The sequence below is a fragment of the Sinocyclocheilus grahami genome, unplaced genomic scaffold (assembly GCF_001515645.1).
Source record: "Sinocyclocheilus grahami isolate Dianchi unplaced genomic scaffold, SAMN03320097.WGS_v1.1 scaffold185.1, whole genome shotgun sequence".
In the NCBI taxonomy this organism is placed as follows: domain Eukaryota; kingdom Metazoa; phylum Chordata; class Actinopteri; order Cypriniformes; family Cyprinidae; genus Sinocyclocheilus; species Sinocyclocheilus grahami.
Genome location: NW_015505364.1, coordinates 255,803 through 280,130, shown reverse-complemented (window position 1 = coordinate 280,130; position 24,328 = coordinate 255,803). Strand labels below are relative to the sequence as shown.

Genomic DNA, 24,328 nt, shown 5'->3' with positions numbered 1-24,328 from the left:
CAATACAGTTCAAATGTCTTTCTATTTGCAAATGTGAAGAATCAGTGTGCCATGCTGTTTTAAGACTGAACAATTTCTAGACTTTGTATAATTGCATGCTTTTAAACCCATTATTTATAATTGTGTGCAATTGTTCCGTGAAACTAGACCATATTTAATATTATCATCTATTTATAAATAGAATATTTTGCTGAGTTTTTCAACAAATAATGCATTTTCAGCCAACTAAAACATATTCTTTTTTCTCACTTTTAGCAAATTATGGCCCTACAAAAATAATAATAAATGTAATTAGAACTGCAATAACACTGATAAATTATTTTTAATATATTCTCTTTTTTTATTTTTACTTTGATGCTAACAGAGCTGTCAGGTGGGATTGTCTGAGATCTGAGGCTATTAGCCTCATTACATCCATATTTATGTGGCTGACATAAAACTTCAAATAATGCTAAAATCATCTTAGTATAATTCATAAAAGCATTTTACTTCTTACAGTTTGTTCTTCTGGAGTTATTACACCAGAAGGGTGTCTCCTAGACAGCTGAAACCTTATCTTTGATGCCACGTCAGTTGGATGATAAATGACCTAAAAGGACCCTTTTGGTTGTTTTGCTTGTTCAGAGGTGTCTGAGGGTTACATAAGTGTAAATGATTTTACTACTTTTTAATCAAACATGCTCGACTTGCTCAAATACACAACACTTTGTGTTTAGCAATATTCAATAATCTTTATAGTTTCAAATACCTTAGGAATTCTGTCCTCAAAGCTGTTGTGTAAAAAAATGAATACTAGGCCACCTTATACCATAAACAACCCAGTTACCATGCTACAAAAACCACCTTGACCACCTCAAGTCGACCTGTCCCACTTTTGCTGATGATCCGTTGCAGTTCAACTAAAAAAAAAAAAAAAATCAAGTGAAATGCAGTCAAAAGTTGTACTACTTTAAATATTAGCATAATAAAAAGGACTCAAAGCTGAAAGTAAACAGCTGTGATCAGTGCTCTCTGCTCCAGTCTGTCACGTTCCCTAGGCAACGCGTCACTCATTTCTGCCGTGAACCGCTTGCGTATAAACCCCAGAACTCTACGGTGTTTAGGACCCGTGAGTCGAGAGGGCATGTGATTGTCTGACTGAACTAAAAACAACACGAGGAAACAAAGCGTCTCAAACTGTCCGAAACATTCGCAGCTTGGGCTCCCATCACTCAGCAGCAGACATGGATTGCGGAATTCTAACATCTAAAACCGTTCTTTTATTTCTCAGTGTAATATTTTGGGTAAGTTTGTGTTGTTCTTTTTAACATAATTTCTTTTGTTTCATAAATATAGACAGGTCTAAAGAGATATACATTTACCCTAAGAGGTTTACAAACCCATGCTGTCCTTAAATGTTGGTTTTGCTGTTGTTTGATGACTGTATTTGTAGGAAGAAGGGTCCTAGGCATCATAATAGTTTGTATTCATCCAGTTGTTTCTCCTCCTCCAGACACTAAATGATTGTTTAGCCAGAGTAACACGCTTCTGACAACGAGCTCTTCTCTAGAATGTAATTTAATTTAGTCATTTGTTTGCTCTTTGTTTATAACGTTACACTTAAGAAAACCAAGTGAAAGAGCTTCATTGTCATTTTCAATGCAGCCTTTAAAGCTATTCACATTTGTTTACATCAGAGTTGATGTAACTGTCAGAGCTTCTAACTTGATTTCAGTGGAAAAACTGAAGATTGTTGATGGCCATATTGTCAGTGCCATTATGTAGGTCTAGTCATCTGACTTGGCTTAGTGCCTCGCACTCATTTTTGGCTTCATTGGGCACGAAAGGGAGTTCTGTAGAAAACCAAGACGTCTTCTGCACAGCCAATTGAATATTTTCCTGTGCACATAGCCGTTGCTAAAATAAAGATTCAAGTTTAAGGCCCTTGGGGACCCCGCTGTTCTGGCCCTTTCTGCACATGGTGCACTTGTGGTTTTGTGAGACTTTTTATTTCTTCCTGTAACAGCAGTGCAGTGAGTAACAAAACCTGGAACTGAAAGTTCTTATTGTAGCATCTTTGTCTTGTGTAAAGCTGATATATTGCCATTGTGATGTGTAACTTCATGCCTCAAGGGTTTTTGTTTTACTGTGCTGCTTCTGCTCAAGCCCAGGCACAAGACTAGCATTCCAGGAAAGATTAGAGGGCAGGAGAAGGTTACTCGTGGTCTCGTGACTGATTACTGAAGAACAGATCATGCGCTAGCGAGTCATACATAACCCAGAATTCTAAAGTGTACTTGTTATGAAATGACCAGTGTTGGGTTACCATGCTACAAAAACCCCCTTGTGACCCCCTCAAGTCGACCTGTCCCCCTTTTGCTGATGATCCGTTGCAGTTCAACTAAAAAAAAAAAAAAAATCAAGTGAAATGCAGTCAAAAGTTGTACTACTTTAAATATTAGCATAATAAAAAGGACTCAAAGCTGAAAGTAAACAGCTGTGATCAGTGCTCTCTGCTCCAGTCTGTCACGTTCCCTAGGCAACGCGTCACTCATTTCTGCCGTGAACCGCGTGCGTAAAAAAAAAAAAAAAATCAAGTGAAATGCAGTCAAAAGTTGTACTACTTTAAATATTAGCATAATAAAAAGGACTCAAAGCTGAAAGTAAACAGCTGTGATCAGTGCTCTCTGCTCCAGTCTGTCACGTTCCCTAGGCAACGCGTCACTCATTTCTGCCGTGAACCGCTTGCGTATAAACCCCAGAACTCTACGGTGTTTAGGACCCGTGAGTCGAGAGGGCATGTGATTGTCTGACTGAACTAAAAACAACACGAGGAAACAAAGCGTCTCAAACTGTCCGAAACATTCGCAGCTTGGGCTCCCATCACTCAGCAGCAGACATGGATTGCGGAATTCTAACATCTAAAACCGTTCTTTTATTTCTCAGTGTAATATTTTGGGTAAGTTTGTGTTGTTCTTTTTAACATAATTTCTTTTGTTTCATAAATATAGACAGGTCTAAAGAGATATACATTTACCCTAAGAGGTTTACAAACCCATGCTGTCCTTAAATGTTGGTTTTGCTGTTGTTTGATGACTGTATTTGTAGGAAGAAGGGTCCTAGGCATCATAATAGTTTGTATTCATCCAGTTGTTTCTCCTCCTCCAGACACTAAATGATTGTTTAGCCAGAGTAACACGCTTCTGACAACGAGCTCTTCTCTAGAATGTAATTTAATTTAGTCATTTGTTTGCTCTTTGTTTATAACGTTACACTTAAGAAAACCAAGTGAAAGAGCTTCATTGTCATTTTCAATGCAGCCTTTAAAGCTATTCACATTTGTTTACATCAGAGTTGATGTAACTGTCAGAGCTTCTAACTTGATTTCAGTGGAAAAACTGAAGATTGTTGATGGCCATATTGTCAGTGCCATTATGTAGGTCTAGTCATCTGACTTGGCTTAGTGCCTCGCACTCATTTTTGGCTTCATTGGGCACGAAAGGGAGTTCTGTAGAAAACCAAGACGTCTTCTGCACAGCCAATTGAATATTTTCCTGTGCACATAGCCGTTGCTAAAATAAAGATTCAAGTTTAAGGCCCTTGGGGACCCCGCTGTTCTGGCCCTTTCTGCACATGGTGCACTTGTGGTTTTGTGAGACTTTTTATTTCTTCCTGTAACAGCAGTGCAGTGAGTAACAAAACCTGGAACTGAAAGTTCTTATTGTAGCATCTTTGTCTTGTGTAAAGCTGATATATTGCCATTGTGATGTGTAACTTCATGCCTCAAGGGTTTTTGTTTTACTGTGCTGCTTCTGCTCAAGCCCAGGCACAAGACTAGCATTCCAGGAAAGATTAGAGGGCAGGAGAAGGTTACTCGTGGTCTCGTGACTGATTACTGAAGAACAGATCATGCGCTAGCGAGTCATACATAACCCAGAATTCTAAAGTGTACTTGTTATGAAATGACCAGTGTTGGGCAGTAACTAGTTACTAGTAACTTAGTTATACTTAGTTATATTGATTTTGTCAGGAAAAAAGATGATCTGGACACTGTTGTGTATATAGTGGCTTTACTTTACTCTGGCATTACATCCCACCCATGCCCCTCTGATCAACATGTGGTACATTATATAATTAAAAATCTTTTAATTATAACCTAACTACCTAACCAAACTTGTGTGTTTTGATAAAATACATAATGAAAGCTTCAAGCTACACATGACAATTAATGAGATTAATACAACACTTCTGCTTGAATGTCACTATCAGTCACTATTGAGTGTTTATGTGGAGTTTGGTCAAATGATGAGGCAGAAATATGTTGTTCGTAACATTCTAGAAGAATTTTATGGGGAAGATACACAGTTACAACTTCTGTGGGGCGTGAAGGAAAAATAATGTAACTAGTAGTGTAATTGATTACTGTTGCCAGAAAGTAATAAGTAAAGTAACAATATTACTTTTGAAAGGAGTAACTAGTAAGGAGTAATATATTACATTCTTTGAGTAACTAGCCCAACAGTGGAAATGACACCTTGTGACATCATGTGAGAGATGATGAATGTTACAGCATGTTACTTTGTGATGTTTTCTCTCAAGTCATTGCCCCACATGACTTTTTACATCTTGAATTAAACTTACCTTTTAATAAAGTTTTTCAAAGTTATTTTTAATATATTTTGGAACAAATAAATAGACCCGAGGATCATGTCTTTGACCCACCTGTTGTTGTTGTTTTTTCTTCAGGCTGCTGGAGCGGCCCTCGCGTATGTTGGCTCTTATGTGATAAAGAGCTACAACAGCTTTGAAGACTTTGTATCTAATAAGTACTCCGTCATCCCAGCAGCCATTATAATCGGTGTGGCTGTGGTCATGTTTGTCATCGGGATCGTTGGCTGCTGTGCAACTCTGAGGGAGTCCAAAGTCGGTTTAGGCTTTGTAAGTATGGGCCATCTGTCTGTGTACCTTTTGTGCCCAAAGCCTTTGTTTCAGTTTATTTGATCGAAAATAGAATGTAGGGTCCATGTTGGTAGTATCTATTCCTACTTTAAAGCCTCTGGGGTAGTACTGGTTTCATCATTGTGTAGATGAGGGTTTTAATATTTGATACTTTTATCTGAATTTGCATTTAGTTTCTTCTCATCATCATGATAATCTTCGCAGCCGAGGTTACTGCTTTTGTGTTTGGCTTCATCTACAGGGGAAGAGTAAGTAATTCTCATATAACTTATGGATATGTATGATATGTAGAAATATGAACATTGGCATTTTTTTCTTATGATGTATACAGATTAAGGGTGACCTAGAAAAGTCAATGAACAGTGTCTTTCAAAAGTATGATGGTGTGGACAGTGAAACCCATGCAGTGGATTACTTGCAATTCCAAGTAAGGCTGAAAGATTCATTCATATCATTGCAATCATTTTTGGTTGCACAGGCATAATAGATGCATGAGGGATTCTCATTCTCTTTATTGTCCCCTTCATCTTTTTACATTAATCTTCACTTTTACATTTCCAGTTGGAGTGCTGTGGGGTGAATAACATCACAGACTGGACTGCAATGCCATGGTTTGGCCAACATAACAACTCTGTGCCACATTCCTGCTGCAAAGCAAATGCTACACAATGCACTGGCCAACTCACCCAACTAGATCTTCTGAACACACAGGTTTGAGTGCAAAACTGCTTGACATCTGATATTGTGCATTATTTTATTCAGTGAACAGTTTTATTTTAGGATTATTTAAATGCTTTATTAATATTTTGAATGATCTTTTATTTTTTTATTTCCAGTTAATTTTATTTGAAACTATTTTTTATTGCTAGTTCTTTCACGTTTCGGACTTTTAGTACTTTCATTTGTTTTTCGTCTAATATGTATATTTTGTTTTATTTCAGCTCTATCTAAAATAAATAACAAAATAAATTAATAGGTTCAGTTTTTTAGTTACAACACTTATATTCAGATCAACGTAATCCCAAGCATATTAAAATTATGTAATTAGTTTTTTGTGTTTTTGTGAGGGGGGAAAAACTGTTCTGTTGTTCCTACAGGGATGTGAAGCTAAACTGGAGCAGATGCTTCAGGATGTGCTTAGTTATGCAATGTTGGTCATCCTGGGATTTGCCATCATTAAGGTACATCAGCTCCTTTTAGCTTCATCTTTATCCTTGTTTATCAGACAGTGACTTTTCAGCAACTCTCTCTCTCTTTTTCAGTTGTTTGGGATGCTCAGCATCTGTGTCATTGCCTGCAGAAGCAAGAAGAATGACTATCAGCCTCTGTATGCGTGATGGTAACATCTCCTGAATCACTCTCTTGGGACAGTCGCTACATTCTCGCTACTGTGCAGCTAAACACAGCCTCACTGGCACCATAAACATCAGTGGTTTGAAGGTGTGACTATTCCAAACATTTAGTTAAAAAAATTAATTGTAATGCCTTTTGGTTTGAGTGCAAAAGTCCAACTTGAATGAGAAATGCTGACGGGAACCACACAAGTGTGTGGTCAGAAAAACACAGAACATTATCAAATGATCAAAGAGGTGTCTGAAAACCATGTGACATTCTTAAGTAGCTTTGACAATTAATGTTTATGCTAGCCCTTGACAAATATTGTACGTCTATGTCTCCAACTCCACACAAGTTTTAGGAAATGTTATATAGCAGCACTTCACCAAATGTATTTAAAATGTAGACTTTGTATGTAAACTTTAGAGTTGATAGATGCACTTCATTTTTAAGGATTTTATGTCAAATGATGTCTTATAGTTGTCTGTGTACGTGCAGGGTTTTTTTTTTTGGCTGCTGTCCAAATTATACCTGTCTTATACTCGTCTGTGTTTATTATGTTCATTAAAAGAATTTAGCTCAACAGAAGGATATTAAATTATGGAAATAAACTGGTCTGAGTATATTTCTAAATTTTTCTAGATTACAAAAATGCATGTTAATAATTATCCTCAAATGACTGTTGTTTATCAACTCCATTTCGGAGGAAATACACACGTGAATTTAGACACATTTTGGGTGTAGACTCCAGTTGTTATCTGTCTCATGCTGACACATTTATGACGATATAAAAGTAAGCCCTGAACTCTAATGATCAGAAATGCTCTGTTGGCCCACATTTTTAATGTAAACACAAAATGTACTGAATCCCGGAATTGTAGAAACCATCTCGACACCCTTAAAAATGAACAAACTGCCCCTTACTTTTTAGCTTGACCTTAAATTGAATGTAATCCATAAACAATTCAGTGTTTACAATACTATAAAATGTTCTTGGTGAATATGCGGAGAGAGAAAAATCTGTTAACACCATATTATTACAGCACTAATTTTAATGTAGTCAGATTCTGCTTTGTTAGTTTTTAACTAGAGACAACAGTAAAAGCTTGAGACCTACCGAGTTTAGTTGTTTATAAATATAATATAAGATACGATACAAATTAATAAAACTATTTTGTGAAACAAATCAAAGTAAAACGATCTACTCTAAGTGACATTTGCAATTGTAACCGTTAGAGGTCGCTGCAAGCTAAAGAAAAAACGACACAAACGGATACAGCATGGCGGTTGAATATATTTTACTTTGCATAAAAGCATCATTATAATTTAACAATATAGATGATCAATGATACGCATATGCAAAATTTAAGTTGACTGTGAAAGTAACTAAACAGAACACACTGATTTGGTTGTTTTATTTATTTAGAAATGTACACTGCTACATGTGTATCTGTATACTTTTTTTTTTTGCCCTCACACTCTCACAGAGCTGACTCAGGTGTTTGGACAGAGGAAATGTATACATTTCCATCTCACTTATCTAATTTCCTCCTCTCACCACTGACTCCTCAGTGCAGTAACCTGACCTCAGTCAGGATGAAGCATTTGGAGGGCAGCCAAACACACTGTTTCTCCTGCTGAGCAATCCAAAGATACTGCATCTCTGCATCTCAGCACTGCCGGAACCGAGGTGCTCATTTTATTTCCAGGAACTGCTGTAGTTTTTGTTAGTAGTGGAAGGTCTTTAGGCATTTATCAAGGAGTTGAAGGCACATAAACAGAATGAGGACGAGAAGAGTGACAGTGTGCAAGTACAAAACAAAGCAGCAGAGCTCTAGGAGACCTAACCACAGACACTGACACCTTGGTTAATTTTATCTTGGAAAAAAGATGAAAGGTGATCAGACTGAATGAAAAGCTATATTCTGATTCACACATTTCATCAATGGAAGCAGCACATGCTACTTTAGCTGAGAGTTAGAAAATAAAAAGATGGATTGTTCTCAGGTAATGGTGGCATGAATTATTACCATATTTGTTGATAGTTATTAACTGGTAAGGAAATAAATAAACAGTTGAATGTTTAAAATTATTTGAGGAAATTACATCAGTCTTTTTGATCACAGTATTTCAGTAAGCTATATACACACACACACACACACACACACATAGAAATTACGGTAACACTTTAGAATAAGGTTCATTAGTTAACATGAACTAATAATGAACTGCACTTATACAGCGTTTATTAATCTTTGTTAATGTTAATTTCAACATTTACTAATACATTATTAAAATCTTGTTAACATTAGTTAATGCACTGTGAACTAACATGAACATCTGTATTTTTATTAACTAACATTAGCGTAGATTAGTAAATACAGTAACAAATGTATTGCTCATGGTTAGTTCATGTTAGTTAATATATTAACTAATGAACCTTATTGTAAAGTGTTACCGAAATTACATGTACTTTTATTTATCATATAAAGTAACAAAGTTAACTGTATAACAAATATTTTTCTCAATAAATTACAATTCTATTGATTATAAAATAATATTTTTTAATCATTTTTATTTTGTATATAATAATGTAATTGTGTATCAAATTATTGTGTTGATTATTCAAATATAAATATTTTTGTTTTACAGTGAAATCGCATGTACTGTCTTGTCACCATAGCACTGTAAAGTGTTTTACTCAATTTTTTTGTGTTTTACAGTGTGCAAACGTTCATATGAAATAGCCTTCAAATATATATATATAAAAATGTTTTACAGTATATACATCGGCATAGCCTACTACAAAAAGGACTTGTCTGCATTTAGTGTCCGCACCTAGTAGTACCTATTTTTGTCATTAAAAATTCACTTTGAAAGACAGAGTCTTGGAATGCAGCACTTTACATGTCAAAAGCAGATGTCCTCCTGACCAGTCGAGACCAGAAGCCACGGCTCATCATCTGAGCGCTGGACGTGTGTGCGTCCTGCACGAGCGCGCAGGTGTCAGGATCACCGTCTGGTGGACGGGGAGGCCGTGACGTCATCAACGAGTTTTGCCAAAGAAAAGCTTGTAGGTCCACACGGTGGAGGAGGGACACTGGGAGGCGAACAGATGCCGTGTGTCTCAAATGAACGCTCTCTCGGCGGTCTCTCGCGGTGACGCTATCGCGGGTAAGCTCTAATATCATTCTCTGATAACACACACGGAAAATGCTCACGGCAGCAGCAAACTGACTGACTAAAACCTCCAACAACCGGACTGCACCAGTGCCAAGATTCAATAACAAACTCTGAACTACGAAAACATCACTTTCCCCATGGAAAACTCTTTTCCAACACAAATAGAGCAAATCCGTGGAGCAGCTGACAAAAGCAGGCGACGGTAAGAGATCCTGGAGCATCGCTGCCTTTGTAGTTTTCTCCGCGGATGGGCCGGAAGATAAGAAGATAGTGTTGATTTTATACTATGTTTCATACGGCGTGTATAGGCTCTTTTGTCACTTCTGTACTTGCGAGTGAAACTGCTGTTATTCTGTAGAATGCGCACGGGTTTCTGGAAGGAGTTGGTTTGGTTCATGGATTATAATGCCTTAAAAAAGACATTATATTTAAATCCCTATGTGAAAAATTAATGGGAGAAAACTTCCAGATCAAGGGCTGCTGAAAAAGTGTGTGGGCACTGTTGCGCTCTAAGAGCCAGCTAAAGGCGAAGGAGTTCATCTTAAAGAACTGAGTTGGAAAATAAGAAATACTTGTGATATGTGATATATATATATATATATATATATATATAAGTGATATGAGACTATTAAGTCTAGTGGAATAACACTAGATGCATATTTATTTAATAATGTAGAAAATCACCAAGCTGAAACATTTGAAAAACTATGAACTGTAAAAATGTGCATTTGGTGGTATTTCTAAACTATTCATGCTTTTATTGTAATCAGTAACTAACTGCATATCTGATTTCTGTCTCTCTCTTTCTTTTTCTCCACTGAAGGGAATGCATGAGAAGCATGACACATAGCTGCGTGAGGAGCATGGAGGGTACAGGACAGCCTGGAGCCGGAGACGGCAAGTGAAAGCTCTTAGATTATAAATGAAACTCACCTGCTGCTAACGTTAAAGTCAGACATCAGAGAACCTACAACTCCAGTGCAGCAGTGTAATTGAGTTTGAATATATCATGGAGTGCTTTTGGGGTAGAGAATCCTGGGAGACTGCGTTTCAGAGTGTTTGCTGTGTGCAGCAGGCACTGGCTGACTGTGGGATGTTGCTATGGAAACACTTGCCCTGTACTAGGGTGTTGAGCTGTATTCCACCCAGTACCGTGCACCCATTGCTTTGATAGTGCGCAAATGTGATTTAAGATCGCTCTTTACAAGAAGAAGGGTTAATTTTTGCTTCATGCAGCTGTAGTTTGAATTTTGTAATAAAACATTATCTGGTGTTTTTTATAATAATTAAGCTTTAAGCTTTGTAATAGAATATTGCATTATTTGGTCATTTATCATTCTCCTCACTCTCTGCAGCCTCTCACAGGCAGTGCCCAATTGCTCCTCTCTAAGCCATGGCCTGGCAGAATACATCCCCATTCCAATATGGCTTTGACCTGGGGGGACATTACCAGGATCTGCGTCCTCTTGGCACGGGAGCATCCGGCCTCGTCCTCTCTGCGGTGGACAGGCGCAGCGGCCTGTGTGTGGCGGTTAAGAAGCTGGTCATGCAAGATGCCGTCAGCATAAAACACGCTCTGAGAGAGGTGAAGATCACCCGCCACCTGCAGCATGAGAACATTGTCAGGGTGTATGACGTGTTGGGGCCATCCGGTCACCCTTTACCGCGTGACCTGACCCATGTGTCAGCAATATACATTGTGCAAGAGTGTATGGAAACTGACCTGGCACGGTTACTGGAGCAAGGGCCGTTGCCAGCAGAACACGCCACCCTGCTCTTTTATCAGCTGCTTCGTGGGCTCAAGTTCATCCACTCGGCCAACATACTGCACCGTGACCTCAAGCCAGCGAACATCTTTATCAACACAGAGCAAATGCTGCTGAAGATCGGAGACTTCGGCCTGGCTCGTATTGTGGACCCACATTACTCTCACAAGGTAAGAGTCACAGCAGCAGGGCAGGTGTCACTGCAGCACGTACTGCTTCACTCACTAAAAAGAATAACGGACATCTACATAGGTACAGAAATGGTACAGTGGTTCCTAATGGAGGTATATGACTGAGATCTGTTATCAATATTCCAAATTTATTGGTTATTAGTGCTGTAGTAACAGGTCTATTGATAAATGGTCACCTGTATTCATTCTGACGTTTCCAAAAAAAACAAAAAACATATACACACACACACACATATATATATATGAGTGTGTGTGTGTGTGTGTGTGTGTGTTTTATTTATTTTAAAACCAAAAAATAATACTAATCAATTCATATTATGTTTTTATTGTTGTGGTTTGAAGATAATTGAGTTATACATTGTTTTTTTTATCAAAAATTACCCACATTACTCTCACAAGGTAAGAGTCACAGCAGCAGGGCAGGTGTCACTGCAGCACGTACTGCTTCACTCACTAAAAAGAATAACGGACATCTACATAGGTACAGAAATGGTACAGTGGTTCCTAATGGAGGTATATGACTGAGATCTGTTATCAATATTCCAAATTTATTGGTTATTAGTGCTGTAGTAACAGGTCTATTGATAAATGGTCACCTGTATTCATTCTGACGTTTCCAAAAAAAACAAAAAACATATACACACACACACACATATATATATATGAGTGTGTGTGTGTGTGTGTTTTATTTATTTTAAAACCAAAAAATAATACTAATCAATTCATATTATGTTTTTATTGTTGTGGTTTGAAGATAATTGAGTTATACATTGTTTTTTTATCAAAAATTTGACATATAACAATAATTACAAATCAATTCTGCATTAGTTATTGGTCACTTAAACATAAAAATAATTTGTATTGGCGTTGGTCAAAAAAGTCAGTATTGATCCTATGAAAGCTGATCGAGATGTTTATTATTTACTCTGTAGTAAATAATAAATGAATTACACTATGTAGTTTTGGTTGAATGTTTTTTGTATGTGTACCATGGCAATACTATATCTTTGAAAATGTACCAGGGTATTATTTAAAGTACATTGTAAATATCAGGGTAATCATTAGGTTACCAAGTATATGTGAAAGTACAAGGGTATTACAATCTGATACGGCCATAGTGTAATGGCACCGCCACTACTTTTTGTAAGAGTGTGGTTCACACTGAATAATACCTTGAAGAACTGGTTATTTTAGTTCATTTTGGGGACCTTTTAGATGTTAGTAGTGTAGTACTGTCATATAGTATGTACTGCCTTACGAGCTTTTACTGTGGTTCACACTGCAGTTACAATCTGGCCTTGATTAGCAGAATCACATTTCCTATCAATTATCATGAGCTGCTGGCTGTTAATATAATGACATATTAATCCATTTACAGCTTCATCTTCAACGTAACCTCCTTAGGAACAGAAGTACTTTATATTATCTCCTTTTAATCAATCTTTCTGATGGCAGCTACAAATGAGATTTAAAGGGATAGTTCAACCAAATAAGTCTGTCGTTCCGAGGCTGTAGTACTGATTTCCTTCCTCTATGAACTGTTTCAGTTCCCATTGACTTCCATTGTAAGTTTTGTCCATACAATGGAATCAATGGGAACTGAAACTGTTTAATTATCAAGATTCTTCAAGATGTCTTCTTTCATACATTTAATACGTTTTGGAACGATATTGGGGTGAGAAAATGTTGACATAGCTATACTACATGAGGTTTAAACGCTTCCTGTAAATGCTTAAAAGCTTCCTGCATCTGTGTCATTTTAAAGTAGTCTATATCTAAAGTTAAATTAGAAAATTCTTTGTTGACCTGTTATTGTTTTTCTATCTTGCACAAAATCTTCTTGCTTACAATTCTTCTGTTTTATACATCAAATAATGCACTTCAACCTGTTGATTGATAATGATTCTTTGGAGTTTATAGAAACATTTTTGGGGCACAGTGCAGATATTATTGCCTTATTGATCCTGGTGACCTTACATTAATATAATAACAACTACAATCTATAGTTACTTCATACTGCATTGCACATAGATGTTTTCAAACATTATACTATTCTGTTACACAATAATTATGAACAGTTATCTTGATGTTATGGGAGCTGAAAGATTAATGTGGCTCTTTACTGTCTCATTGTGCTTCTGTATTATTTAGCAGAGCTCACTGTGTAACACTAGCAGACCGGGAGGACAACATGAATGGAGAGCTTTGTGTGAGACAGGACAAGGTGGGGTGAATGATCAGGGAAGGGGGATAGTCACAGTTTGTGATGGAAGGAACAGCTAGAATAAAAACTGCCCAGGAAATTATAGTAGGACTACTCTTTTGGGAGCCCTGTTTAAAATGCCATGCACTGATAGGAAGATAGCTGAGATTGCAGACTCAGTGAGAGCAGCATCCCTGTGCTCTCATGTCACTCAAAATATTCATATATTATCAAAATGTCAAAGCTGCTCTCTCTTCAGCGGCTTCAAAAAGTGTTTGGACACTTTAGCCACACTTACTGCACAAACATTTAGAAGAAGAAATTTTAGGCAACAAAGGTTTTATTTATTTATTTTTTGGTATGTTTAACTAGAAAACAATAGACATATTGTACAAAATGATTCAGATGTAATTCAGCAGATATTTTCTGATTAGGAACAATTAGCGGGATATGTGCTGATAGGATACCTGTGTGTTGCCAGATCTCGCTACAAAAACAGCAAAGTACATAATAAACTAACTTACAAAATAGCATTGTTAAATATTATTACAATTCAAAATTTTCCATTGCAATACATTTAAAAATGTTAGCTGAATTTTCAGCAGCCATTACTCCGGTCTTCAGTATCACATGATCCTTCAGAAATCCTTCTAATATGCTTATTTGCTGCTCAAAAAACTCTCATATTATTATCCATGTTGAAAACAGTTGTGCTTATTAATATTTGTATATTTGCTGTAGCATTTTCCCCCCAGATATCACTTGGATTGATCTCATTTTTTATGTAATGCAATGAAATTCATGCATTTGAAGTGTGGTTTAACTTTTGTCAATCCCATTCCCTATATACAGTAAATACTATATACAGAAAAATAGCCTTATTTTTTTGGTCTTATTTACCAAGGATACCAAGTGAGCCTGGGCTGCCACCTGTGCCCCCTTTAGAATATAGGTGCACGATACTCCTGGTTGTGTTAGTCTAAAGAATCATTAGTATGTCATTGCACCTCTGAGTATGCAGTGAGCTTCAGTGAATTAAGGGCAGTAGTTCCTTTCACCCATTCACTGAGCGAGTTCCTGCAACTCTGCCACTCAGTACTGAATGTGTCTGTTCCCCTCTCAGCATGGAGGGAACATTCAGTTCCCAAATCTAGAGGATCACAGATAAGTGGACTATGGATTCACAGAAGCATCTGGATCTACATATGCTAGCAGTGCAGGCAAGGGACTGAGAGAGCCACAGATGGTTATACTCCTTCAATACTACATGGAGAATAAAGATGATGTTGGCTCTGAATGTCATCTATAATTTAAATAAGCAACCAGTTGGCCCATTGTCCTGTTCAGTAGCTCATTTATGATGGCTTGACCAGCGTAAGCAGCTATTTTAAATAGGTACTCCATAGATTATAAGAGACAAACATACTGTAAGCTTTATTATATTGCTTAATTATAGTTCTTAAGGACTTATGATTGCCTTTGTAACAGATTTAACGTAAGATTCTTTTGGAAAATTGAAAAACAAATGAATACACATATTTAAATATTACACTACCGTTAAAAGTTTGGAATAATTCAAATTCATAATTTAAATTTTTTTAATGTTTTAGAAAGGCGTCTCTTAAGTTCACCAAGGCTGCATTTACTTGATTAAGAATATTATTACAATTTAAAATAACATATTTACAATTATTTTAATATATTTAATATATTTTTTAAATATAATATATCTGCGGTGTCACATGATCATTTCTAATATGCTGATTTGGTGCTCAGTTACTATAAAGTATTATTGGTAACGGGTATATTACAGGATTTTTGTGAATATATAATACAATTATATTTGTATATAAATATAATTAAATGAAAATAACTGTATTAATATAAAATATTAAAGTTACACTTTCTAAAAATATATAAATGTATTATATTTGTGGATTTTTGGCCAGTGAAATGTGAGATGTTGGCAGCAGAAAATCCTCATTTTCAAGTCCTTCTCAGTGTGTAAGCTGCACTGACAGTCCTTGACAGCACGAAACCAGCGGCACAGACATTCGTTGGTCAAGATGCCTGATCTATGCCATTATTTTTTTCTTATTATTGCTCATTTTCAGTCTTTGTTCGTCTGGTTTGTGAACAGTTTCAAAGGTCTTAGTGAATCAGCTCCAGTGAGAAGACAAAGGCTCTCTTTGTAAGCAGGATATGAAAATATTATTCTCGTTTGTGTCACCATCGCCCTTCAGATCCACCCTACCTACTGAGGCTGCCTGCTAAAATCTCACAAATAATTCATCACCTGGGCCCAGGGGTAGAGTGGGAGGTGAGAAAGAAGAGGAAAGGATGAAGGACGGCAGGAAGGATGAGCTGAAGGAGATTGTAGGAGGGGGGTATTGGGAGTCATAGGGTTACTGTACATCAGCGGCTTCTTATCAGATTTTACACTGATGCTGAGTCACATGGCTTTTTTACACCCTACTTTTTAGATTTATATTATACACATTTGCATTTACAAATTTAAATTGATCAAAAGTGACAATAAAACATTTATAATGGTACAAAAGGTTTCATTTTCAAATAGATGCTGTTCTTTTGAACTTTTTATTCGTCAAAGAATCCTGAAAAAAATGTATCATGGTTTTCACAAAAATATTAAGCACACAAAATTGGAAAAAAAAAAAATTCTTGAGGATCAAATCAGAATATTAGAATGATTTCTGAAGGATCATGAAAAAATCAGTTTTGCCAGCACAGGAATAATAACATTTTAAAATACACTAAAAGTGAAAAAGTTCATTTGAATTGAAATAAAATGGCTGCATTAATTTGTAAATTATATATAATTTTATTTATTTAAAAAAATTATTTATATTATTATATAAATTATATTAGGTTTATATTATGTTTATTTATTGTTTTATTAGGTTTATTAATTTGCTTTTAACCAAAGTAACTTGCTGTGCAATTGAGGACGTGTGTGTGTGTGTGTGTGTGCATATATATATATATATATATATATATAGGCTGTCAACCTAAAGAAACGACAATAAAAATTACTATTATCATGTTAAGTACACCATTTAATAGTTGTGTATGTTGCATATGAATGACATTTTATGTTTTCTCTGCAGGGATATCTGTCAGAGGGAATGGTCACTAAATGGTACCGTTCACCAAGACTCCTGCTGTCTCCAAATAACTACACTAAAGCAATTGATATGTGGGCCACAGGCTGCATTCTGGCTGAGATGCTCACAGGCCGCATGCTGTTTGCAGGTAAGACTAAAACAGCGCTCAGAAATGAGCAAAGGGTCGTCATTAGTGTTTCTGTTGCTCTATTGGTTTTGTATAGATCTTGCGGTTCACTTGAGAAACAAGAACATCAATCTTCATTATGCAGACGTAGTCTTAGTGCGTCCTCTAGTGGCTATTGGTGGTAAAGTAAAAATAGACGTTTAGGCCAGACATATCAATCGAGTTTACTATTTAAAGGGGTCATATGATGCGATTTCAAGTTTTCCTTTCTCTTTGGAGTGTTACAAGCTCTTGGTGCATAAAGAAGATCTGTAAAGTTGCAAAGACTAAAGTCTCAAATCCAAAGAGATATTCTTTATAAAAGTTAAGAGTCAGCCACACCTACCTAAAACGGCTCGTTCTAACACGCCCCCACATATCTACGTCACGATGTAGGAAGATTTCCATAACATCGCCCAAATGTTCACGCAAAAAAACAAGGCGTAACTTTTATTCTTGCGGTAGTATTGTTGTTGCCGTGTCGTGAAGGCGCTGTGTGTTTCGTTGTGAAAGCGAAACTACTTTGTTTGGTCTTCCAAAAGAGTACAATATCCGCTTCGTCATGCCTTGAGCTGATCCGTGCTGGTTGCTGAGGAAATACATCAACTTCGCGCTGTCGATCACCGGATCGGCTTTCACCGTGGACGAAGCGGAGTCCAGCCCGGGGTCGTCACATGGTTACTGAATCCGCCGGCCGTGCTGTTCTCAAGCCCGCCCGCCTCTGCTCACTCAAGCCGGCCTCCGCTCACTCAAGGCCGCGCGGTGTGTGACGCTGTTTCGTTGTAAAAGCGAAACTACTTTGTTTGGTCTTCCAAAAGAGGACACGACTAGAAATCAGTGGTTAAGTTGTATTTACAACACTGTTCCAGAACAGTTCAACCCAAATATTCAGATGTGTGCAGCGCATTTTATGGAGGACTGTTTCCTGATCCTGGTAGACTACAATGCCGGCTGTTCTGACTCACAGACTGCAAGTACGTTTTTTATATTTAAAGAATTTGCCACTGATGATTCAAACGCGAGTTTTGAGCAGTGTAGAGTAGCGCTTGTTGTTAATTTCTCCGATCACAAATGCAGACATGGTTTTATGTTTACGCAGCGCGATGCAACGCAACGCGTTAAAAGAGAGTACAAGTCATTATAATCCATAATGATGTCCCCACTGGATGCAACAAATACCTCGTTTATAATGGCTTTTAATGTTTTTGTCTCGTCGTGCCGGGACAAGGCATCACAATATGGTAAGGGGCGTAACATTTCCGTCACACGCTTGAGGTATTCAGCCAATCACAACGCACTGGATAGCTGGCCAATCAGAGCACACCTCGCTTTTCAGACTGTTGAGCTTTGTAAAAATCGACGCGTTTCAGAAAGGCGGGGCATAGAGGAGAAACAATAATGCACAGTATGTAGAAAATAATTAAATTATTTAAACCGCATAAACACATTTTATTACACCAAATATTTTTTTTTAGCAGCATCATATGACCCCTTTAAAAGTTTTAAATACTAAACTTTTAACAATTTTTAAATCGTTAAGACATTTTTCTTGCCTTTCTACACAAATAACATACAGTTCTCATTATTATTAAACTTGTAAGATCCATGACTTGTCACAGTCTGGAGCCAGACTAAGTTACGAAGCCTGTCTGTTTGATTCTCTTCTCTAAGGTGCTCATGAACTGGAGCAGATGCAGCTAATTTTGGACACTGTTCCTGTTATTAGAGAAGAGGACAGACAGGAACTGCTGAAGGTCATGCCCTCTTTTGTAGGTCAAGGGTGGAAGGTCAAGAAGGCACTCAGAAAACTATTGCCAGAGGTGGAGGACAAAGGTAAGCTGAGCATATATTTTTTTATATGTGATACTGTAATACATCAACAGCATTATTCACTGTCTCCACATTTCAGCCATTGATTTTCTGGAGTGTATCCTCACCTTTAATCCCATGGACCGGCTGACAGCAGAAGCGGCTTTGTCTCACCCATACCTGCAGAGATACTCGTGTCCTCAGGATGAGCCTGTCTCCCTGCAGCCTTTTCACATAGAGGACGAGCTAGAGGACAGTCAGGTCACCGAGCACGGTCATGCGCTCAGCTCCCACTGGGACAGGTACATCGCTCGCATGTCACACGAGGCACTCTGACTTACCAACACCCAGAGTTCAAGCTTTTCTCTCCAGATGATGTAATTTGTTACAGTTTTTCTGGCACGCACAGTTCCAGTGCTGCTGACACAGATCTATGACGGTATATAAAAAACATAATAAAGAATTCAATCTCTATACATTCTTTTATAAAGAACATAATCTATATAGCTGAGAAAACTTAATTGTTTAGTTCATAAATTAAATGTATTTAATCGATTTAATGTCTTAATACATTTTCAAAGAAAGTACAATCCACATTTCTACCATCTTTAATCATTGGATTACTTAACCCTCTATTGCACGTATTATGAAAGAAATGTTAAAAAAATTAGTTATTTCTTGCATGGACCTTTTTTACTAAAATAAAAACAAAAATCATAAATAATAACTTAAAAATCATCATAATAAAATAATTTAGACACTACTGTACGATTGTTTTTTATATATTTTTTTTAAATAACTGATTTGATCAGAAAACAGAAAATACAGTAAAAACAGTAGGGTTTGTGAAGTATTACAATTTAAAATTGTGAAAAGACTGTTTTCTATTTGAATATATTTTAAAATGTAATTTACTTCTGTGATGGCAAAGCTGAATTTTCTGTATAATAATAGCAATATATGTTCTACAGTCTCTGCATTCACTGCAACCATTTCACTGGCACACAATGTTGCTTCTTGGCAACAAACATATTTCTCATAACAAATAAAAATACTAAAATAATATTTATGTGATTTATAATAAATATAATATAATAATATTTATATGACTTTGAAATGAAGTTTACTCAATAACAAATGTGAATATTATTTCTTTCTGAGGCTCTCCTCCACTGAACAGTGGTTTTCTCCAAATTATGTACAGAACAAAGCCCAAATATTATGTATATTATGACCAAGACAAAGCTTTTATTGGTTTGTTGTTTTATTTTTATTATTAAGCATTTTACCATCATATATGTGTTTGAAAAGCTAAGAAACAGGTTTGTTACCCTGTGGGTTGAGTGCCAGAAAGGAACATTAAAAATAAAAAAATAATAATAATAAAACTTAAAATAGCAAACAAAATCGGTTTGTGCTGGGATTTGTGGACCCAATAAAAATGCAGTACTTGAGTACTAGAGCATAATGAAACCAATTTTGGAGAGCTAATTAAAGTCTGCATTCGTTCTTTGATACTTCTTTAATGATGAAAGTTTGATCGTTAACAGTTTGTGGGTACATGAACGCTGGAACAGTGAAAACAAGGGTCATGTAAAAGGCAACAGATGGGTACTGAAGCGCCCAGAGGACTTCTCCATGACGTAGAATGCTGTTCAAATATAGAAACATATTAAACCCCTGCATAATTAGAACTCATAGAGGACTCTGTGACAACTTAATAAGAATGTCAGTGTTGTCCTCGGTGTGGCCATATATGCACATCTGACAGAAGCTCTTTCATTACTGATCAGAGCCAGCAGTGGGAGGTGAACAAACTTGTTAGCTGAGACCAAAGATCAGGAACAGAATTGAACTTTTGAAACGTTTTGACTAACTGTATAAATGCTGCTGTCGAAGAGAAATTCATGTCATAATAATAATAAAACTTAAAATAGCAAACAAAATCGGTTTGTGCTGGGATTTGTGGACCCAATAAAAATGCAGTACTTGAGTACTAGAGCATAATGAAACCAATTTTGGAGAGCTAATTAAAGTCTGCATTCGTTCTTTGATACTTCTTTAATGATGAAAGTTTGATCGTTAACAGTTTGTGGGTACATGAACGCTGGAACAGTGAAAACAAGGGTCATGTAAAAGGCAACAGATGGGTACTGAAGCGCCCAGAGGACTTCTCCATGACGTAGAATGCTGTTCAAATATAGAAACATATTAAACCCCTGCATAATTAGAACTCATAGAGGACTCTGTGACAACTTAATAAGAATGTCAGTGTTGTCCTCGGTGTGGCCATATATGCACATCTGACAGAAGCTCTTTCATTACTGATCAGAGCCAGCAGTGGGAGGAGAACAAACTTGTTAGCTGAGACCAAAGATCAGGAACAGAATTGAACTTTTGAAACGTTTTGACTAACTGTATAAATGCTGCTGTCGAAGAGAAATTCATGTGTATGCCACAGATGGTCTTCATTACCACTAGTTTGACTCCTTTTCTTTGTTTGCAAACATAACATTTGTGCTTAAAGTAATGCACTTACATTGGTCTGGATTGAAGTTGAAATATTTGATAGCCTAAGAAAACAGTTGAGAGAAAAGCAGATGCGTACTAAACATGCTGTCATTAAAGGGATAGTTCACCCAAAAATTTTTATTCTGTCATTATTTACTCACTCTCATGTTGTCCCAAACTTGTATTACTTTCTTTCTTGTGCTGAACACAAAATAAGATATTTTGAAGAATGTGGGTAACCAACAGTTGCTGGTCCCCATTGACTTTGATAGTAGGGAAAAAATACTATGGAAGTCACTGGGGACCAGCAATTGTTTGGTTACCCACATTCTATAATATATAACTTTTGTTCAACAGAAGAAAGAAACTTATTCAGGTTTAAAACAACTTGAGAGCGCGTAAATATCAGAATTTTCATTTTTGGGTGAACTATTGCTTTAATGTTAATAAAACATAAAAACAGAGAAAAACCACTCACTGCTCTTGACTGAAGAACTTAAATACAGTTGCTTTGATAAGAGTACGTGCATAATTTATACAGTGAAGTGTTTATAGTGATTTTTTTAAATTGTTGATTAAATTTCTTGAATGTTACTGCTAAATACACCTTCTCTACCTGACAAAGCAAGCACTGTTTGTTTTATTTGTATATTATGTGTGTTTGTAATGGGTATCTTTGTTCTTGTTCTTTTTAATAACAATGATCAAATAATGACAAAGATTTTTATATTCACCCACTTTGGCCATCTGTCATTCTTTTTTATTTGATATTTTGTTACCTTGAAAGGTTTTGTTTTTAAAATCGGGAAATTAGTTGAGCTGTACTGCTCATACAAGTTGCAAAATAGTAAAACCATCGTGACAAAGAATCGTGATTTTCCTGGGAAAAAAAATTTGTGATATATTTTTGCCATATCTCCCACCCCTAATTGAATGTGTGCTCTCCTTCCTGTATAAAAGTGTTCATTTTATTCTTAATGACCCCAAACTTTTGAACTGTTTACAAATCGTATTTAATAATGCTTGTTTTAATATAAAAATGGCAAACTATTACAACAGTGTGAATGATTGAATTCTGTTTTATTGTTTATGCTGGTGGTGCAATGTTGTACCTCGACTTAAAATAATGATTTTTATTTAATATCATTTAAATATATATATATATATATTTAAAATAATGCAGTGACTAACTGCTAATATGCATCACTTTATACTTTGTATGCCAAACAAATGGTCATATGCATATGCATAAAAGTGCGTATACATGTTTCTCTTTCAGGTATGATGGGAGTCTGTCGTCAGACGTTTATTGGCCGCAGCAGGAGCAGTGTGGCTGCATGCAGAGCATCTCTGAACTGGGAGAGGCGGAAGACGAAGAAGTTCAAAGAGATCCACGAGCGAGTTCAACGGCCCACATCGAGGAGGTTCAGGTAGACCCTCGCAAATACTCCCACAGCAGCTCCGCAGAGCGCTTCCTGGACCAATCCCACTCGTCTCTGGAGCGCGTCTGCGGCCAGTTCACAGAGCTGGACTGCGGCCGCTCCTGCGATTACAAAGTGGGCTCTCCGTCCTACCTGGATAAGATCGCGTGGCGGGAAGGGAAGCCGCAGCACTACTCTGAACCCAAGCTAATACTGGACCTGTCTCACTGGAGGCATAACAGCATGTCTGCTCCAAGAGGGGGCAGCGTGGAGAAGCTTCTCGCCGAGCCCGGAGATCTGTTCCAGGAGATCTCACGCTGGGTGGAGAGCACACAGTCTGGTCTCCACTCGCCTGGTTCTCCTCAAGAACCATTCACCTCCCCGTGTTCCCCTCCTCAACCTCTATCTCCTACAATGCTGCCTCATTCTCAGATGCAAATCCCAGGGGCTTTGCAACTGACCAGCCCTCACGACAGCAGGAGTCCTAACCCATTCTTCTCCGCTCCTCCTTCTCTGCTGCCTACTTCACCTTCCTCTCCTCATCACAGTTCATCCGATTACCTGTCTTCCTCCATTCGTTGTGAAAATGATGAAGAGCTTTCACAGATGGATCCTTCCGGAGAAGAACATTTTGACCTGGATGTGTTTATCTCTCAGGCTCTGAGGCTCTGTAGTCAGAGCGAGGTACTGGTGGAGAACTCAGACGCTCCCAAACCGGGCAGCATTAGTCATGTTCGCAACGTCGCAGATCACAGAGCCTCCAGAACACAAACTCTAACGCCTGAGATGGTCAAGGCTCATGGATGTCATAAAGAGCACTGGTAGAGGATATCTTTTGACTTTTTATTTAATGATTTTGAAGATGTTTGGCATGAATGAATTGTAAATACTGGGGACCTTTTGAGAATGTTGTTTTATTACCTGAAGCTATGATTCTGTATTCCACCAGAAATCTAAAGTATTGACCTCTAAAATGAGGATAACTTGGTAGAAAAACATCTGAGAGCTCAGATAGGATGTGATTGGAGCCTTGAGGGCACATGGTGATGAAATCTTTTTTCTTCCCTTATAAAACTTTGTGTTCTCTCTCTGCAACAACAAAAAAAAAGTTCTTCAAATTTGTTTTTGCGAGACATCTGTGCTCTCTCATATTTGATTTCCTGCATTTCTGTTAACTATTCCATATTAAATCTTTTAATCCTTTTGACGAATACACTTAAAGCTAAATTTTGTTAGAGAAATTGTCCAAGTCTCTTATGAAAATGTGCAAATATTTTTTTCTTGCCTCCCAACTAGTTTTTCCCATAACTATCTCTGCAGGCGCTCTGTAAATATGAAACCAAAATGTTTTATTTAATGTTACTCAAAGCATTGAGCAAGAGAGAAGGCTGTCTTTTAATTGTCATTTAATAACTTTAGTCTGCATAGTTTTTAGTTTATTGTCATTACTTTATTAAATAATTAATAGAAGTGTGTAACGGAAGTGATTTTTTTCCATGTCGTCTAATAAAACTGTAAACTTTTGGCTGAAAATGTTTTAATGCCTGTCACACGTGACCCTGGACCACAAAAGCAGTCTTAAGACGCTGGGTATATTTGTAGCAATAGCCAAAAAAAACATTGTATGGGTCAAAATTATTGATTTTTCTTGTATGCCAAAAATCATTAGGATATTAAGTA

General features: G+C 37.0%; 2 protein-coding genes across 5 annotated transcripts; both read left to right on the top strand.

Moving 5' to 3' along the window:
- The first annotated feature begins 1,110 nt into the window (after positions 1-1,110).
- Positions 1,111-6,856, top strand: LOC107594503 (tetraspanin-3-like). 2 transcript variants are annotated; one of them, XM_016284576.1, is made up of 7 exons: positions 1,111-1,283; positions 4,726-4,917; positions 5,112-5,186; positions 5,270-5,365; positions 5,500-5,649; positions 6,036-6,119; positions 6,201-6,856. In XM_016284576.1, exons 1-7 carry the CDS (start codon positions 1,224-1,226, stop codon positions 6,273-6,275), a joined length of 732 nt encoding a protein of 243 aa, XP_016140062.1. In that variant the 5' UTR covers positions 1,111-1,223; the 3' UTR covers positions 6,276-6,856. The 2 variants fall into 2 exon arrangements, with proteins under 2 accessions (XP_016140062.1, XP_016140061.1); XM_016284575.1 differs by lacking the exon at positions 1,111-1,283 and adding an exon at positions 2,766-2,938.
- A 2,444-nt stretch (positions 6,857-9,300) lies between these two features.
- Positions 9,301-23,739, top strand: mapk4 (mitogen-activated protein kinase 4). 3 transcript variants are annotated; one of them, XM_016284571.1, is made up of 8 exons: positions 9,301-9,447; positions 10,280-10,353; positions 10,812-11,392; positions 16,745-16,889; positions 18,579-18,740; positions 18,817-19,018; positions 22,507-23,044; positions 23,084-23,739. In XM_016284571.1, exons 3-8 carry the CDS (start codon positions 10,850-10,852, stop codon positions 23,471-23,473), a joined length of 1,980 nt encoding a protein of 659 aa, XP_016140057.1. In that variant the 5' UTR covers positions 9,301-9,447; positions 10,280-10,353; positions 10,812-10,849; the 3' UTR covers positions 23,474-23,739. The 3 variants fall into 3 exon arrangements, with proteins under 3 accessions (XP_016140057.1, XP_016140055.1, XP_016140056.1); XM_016284569.1 differs by having other exon boundaries at positions 22,507-23,739; XM_016284570.1 differs by having other exon boundaries at positions 9,301-9,658; positions 22,507-23,739.
- Positions 23,740-24,328: the final 589 nt, after the last annotated feature.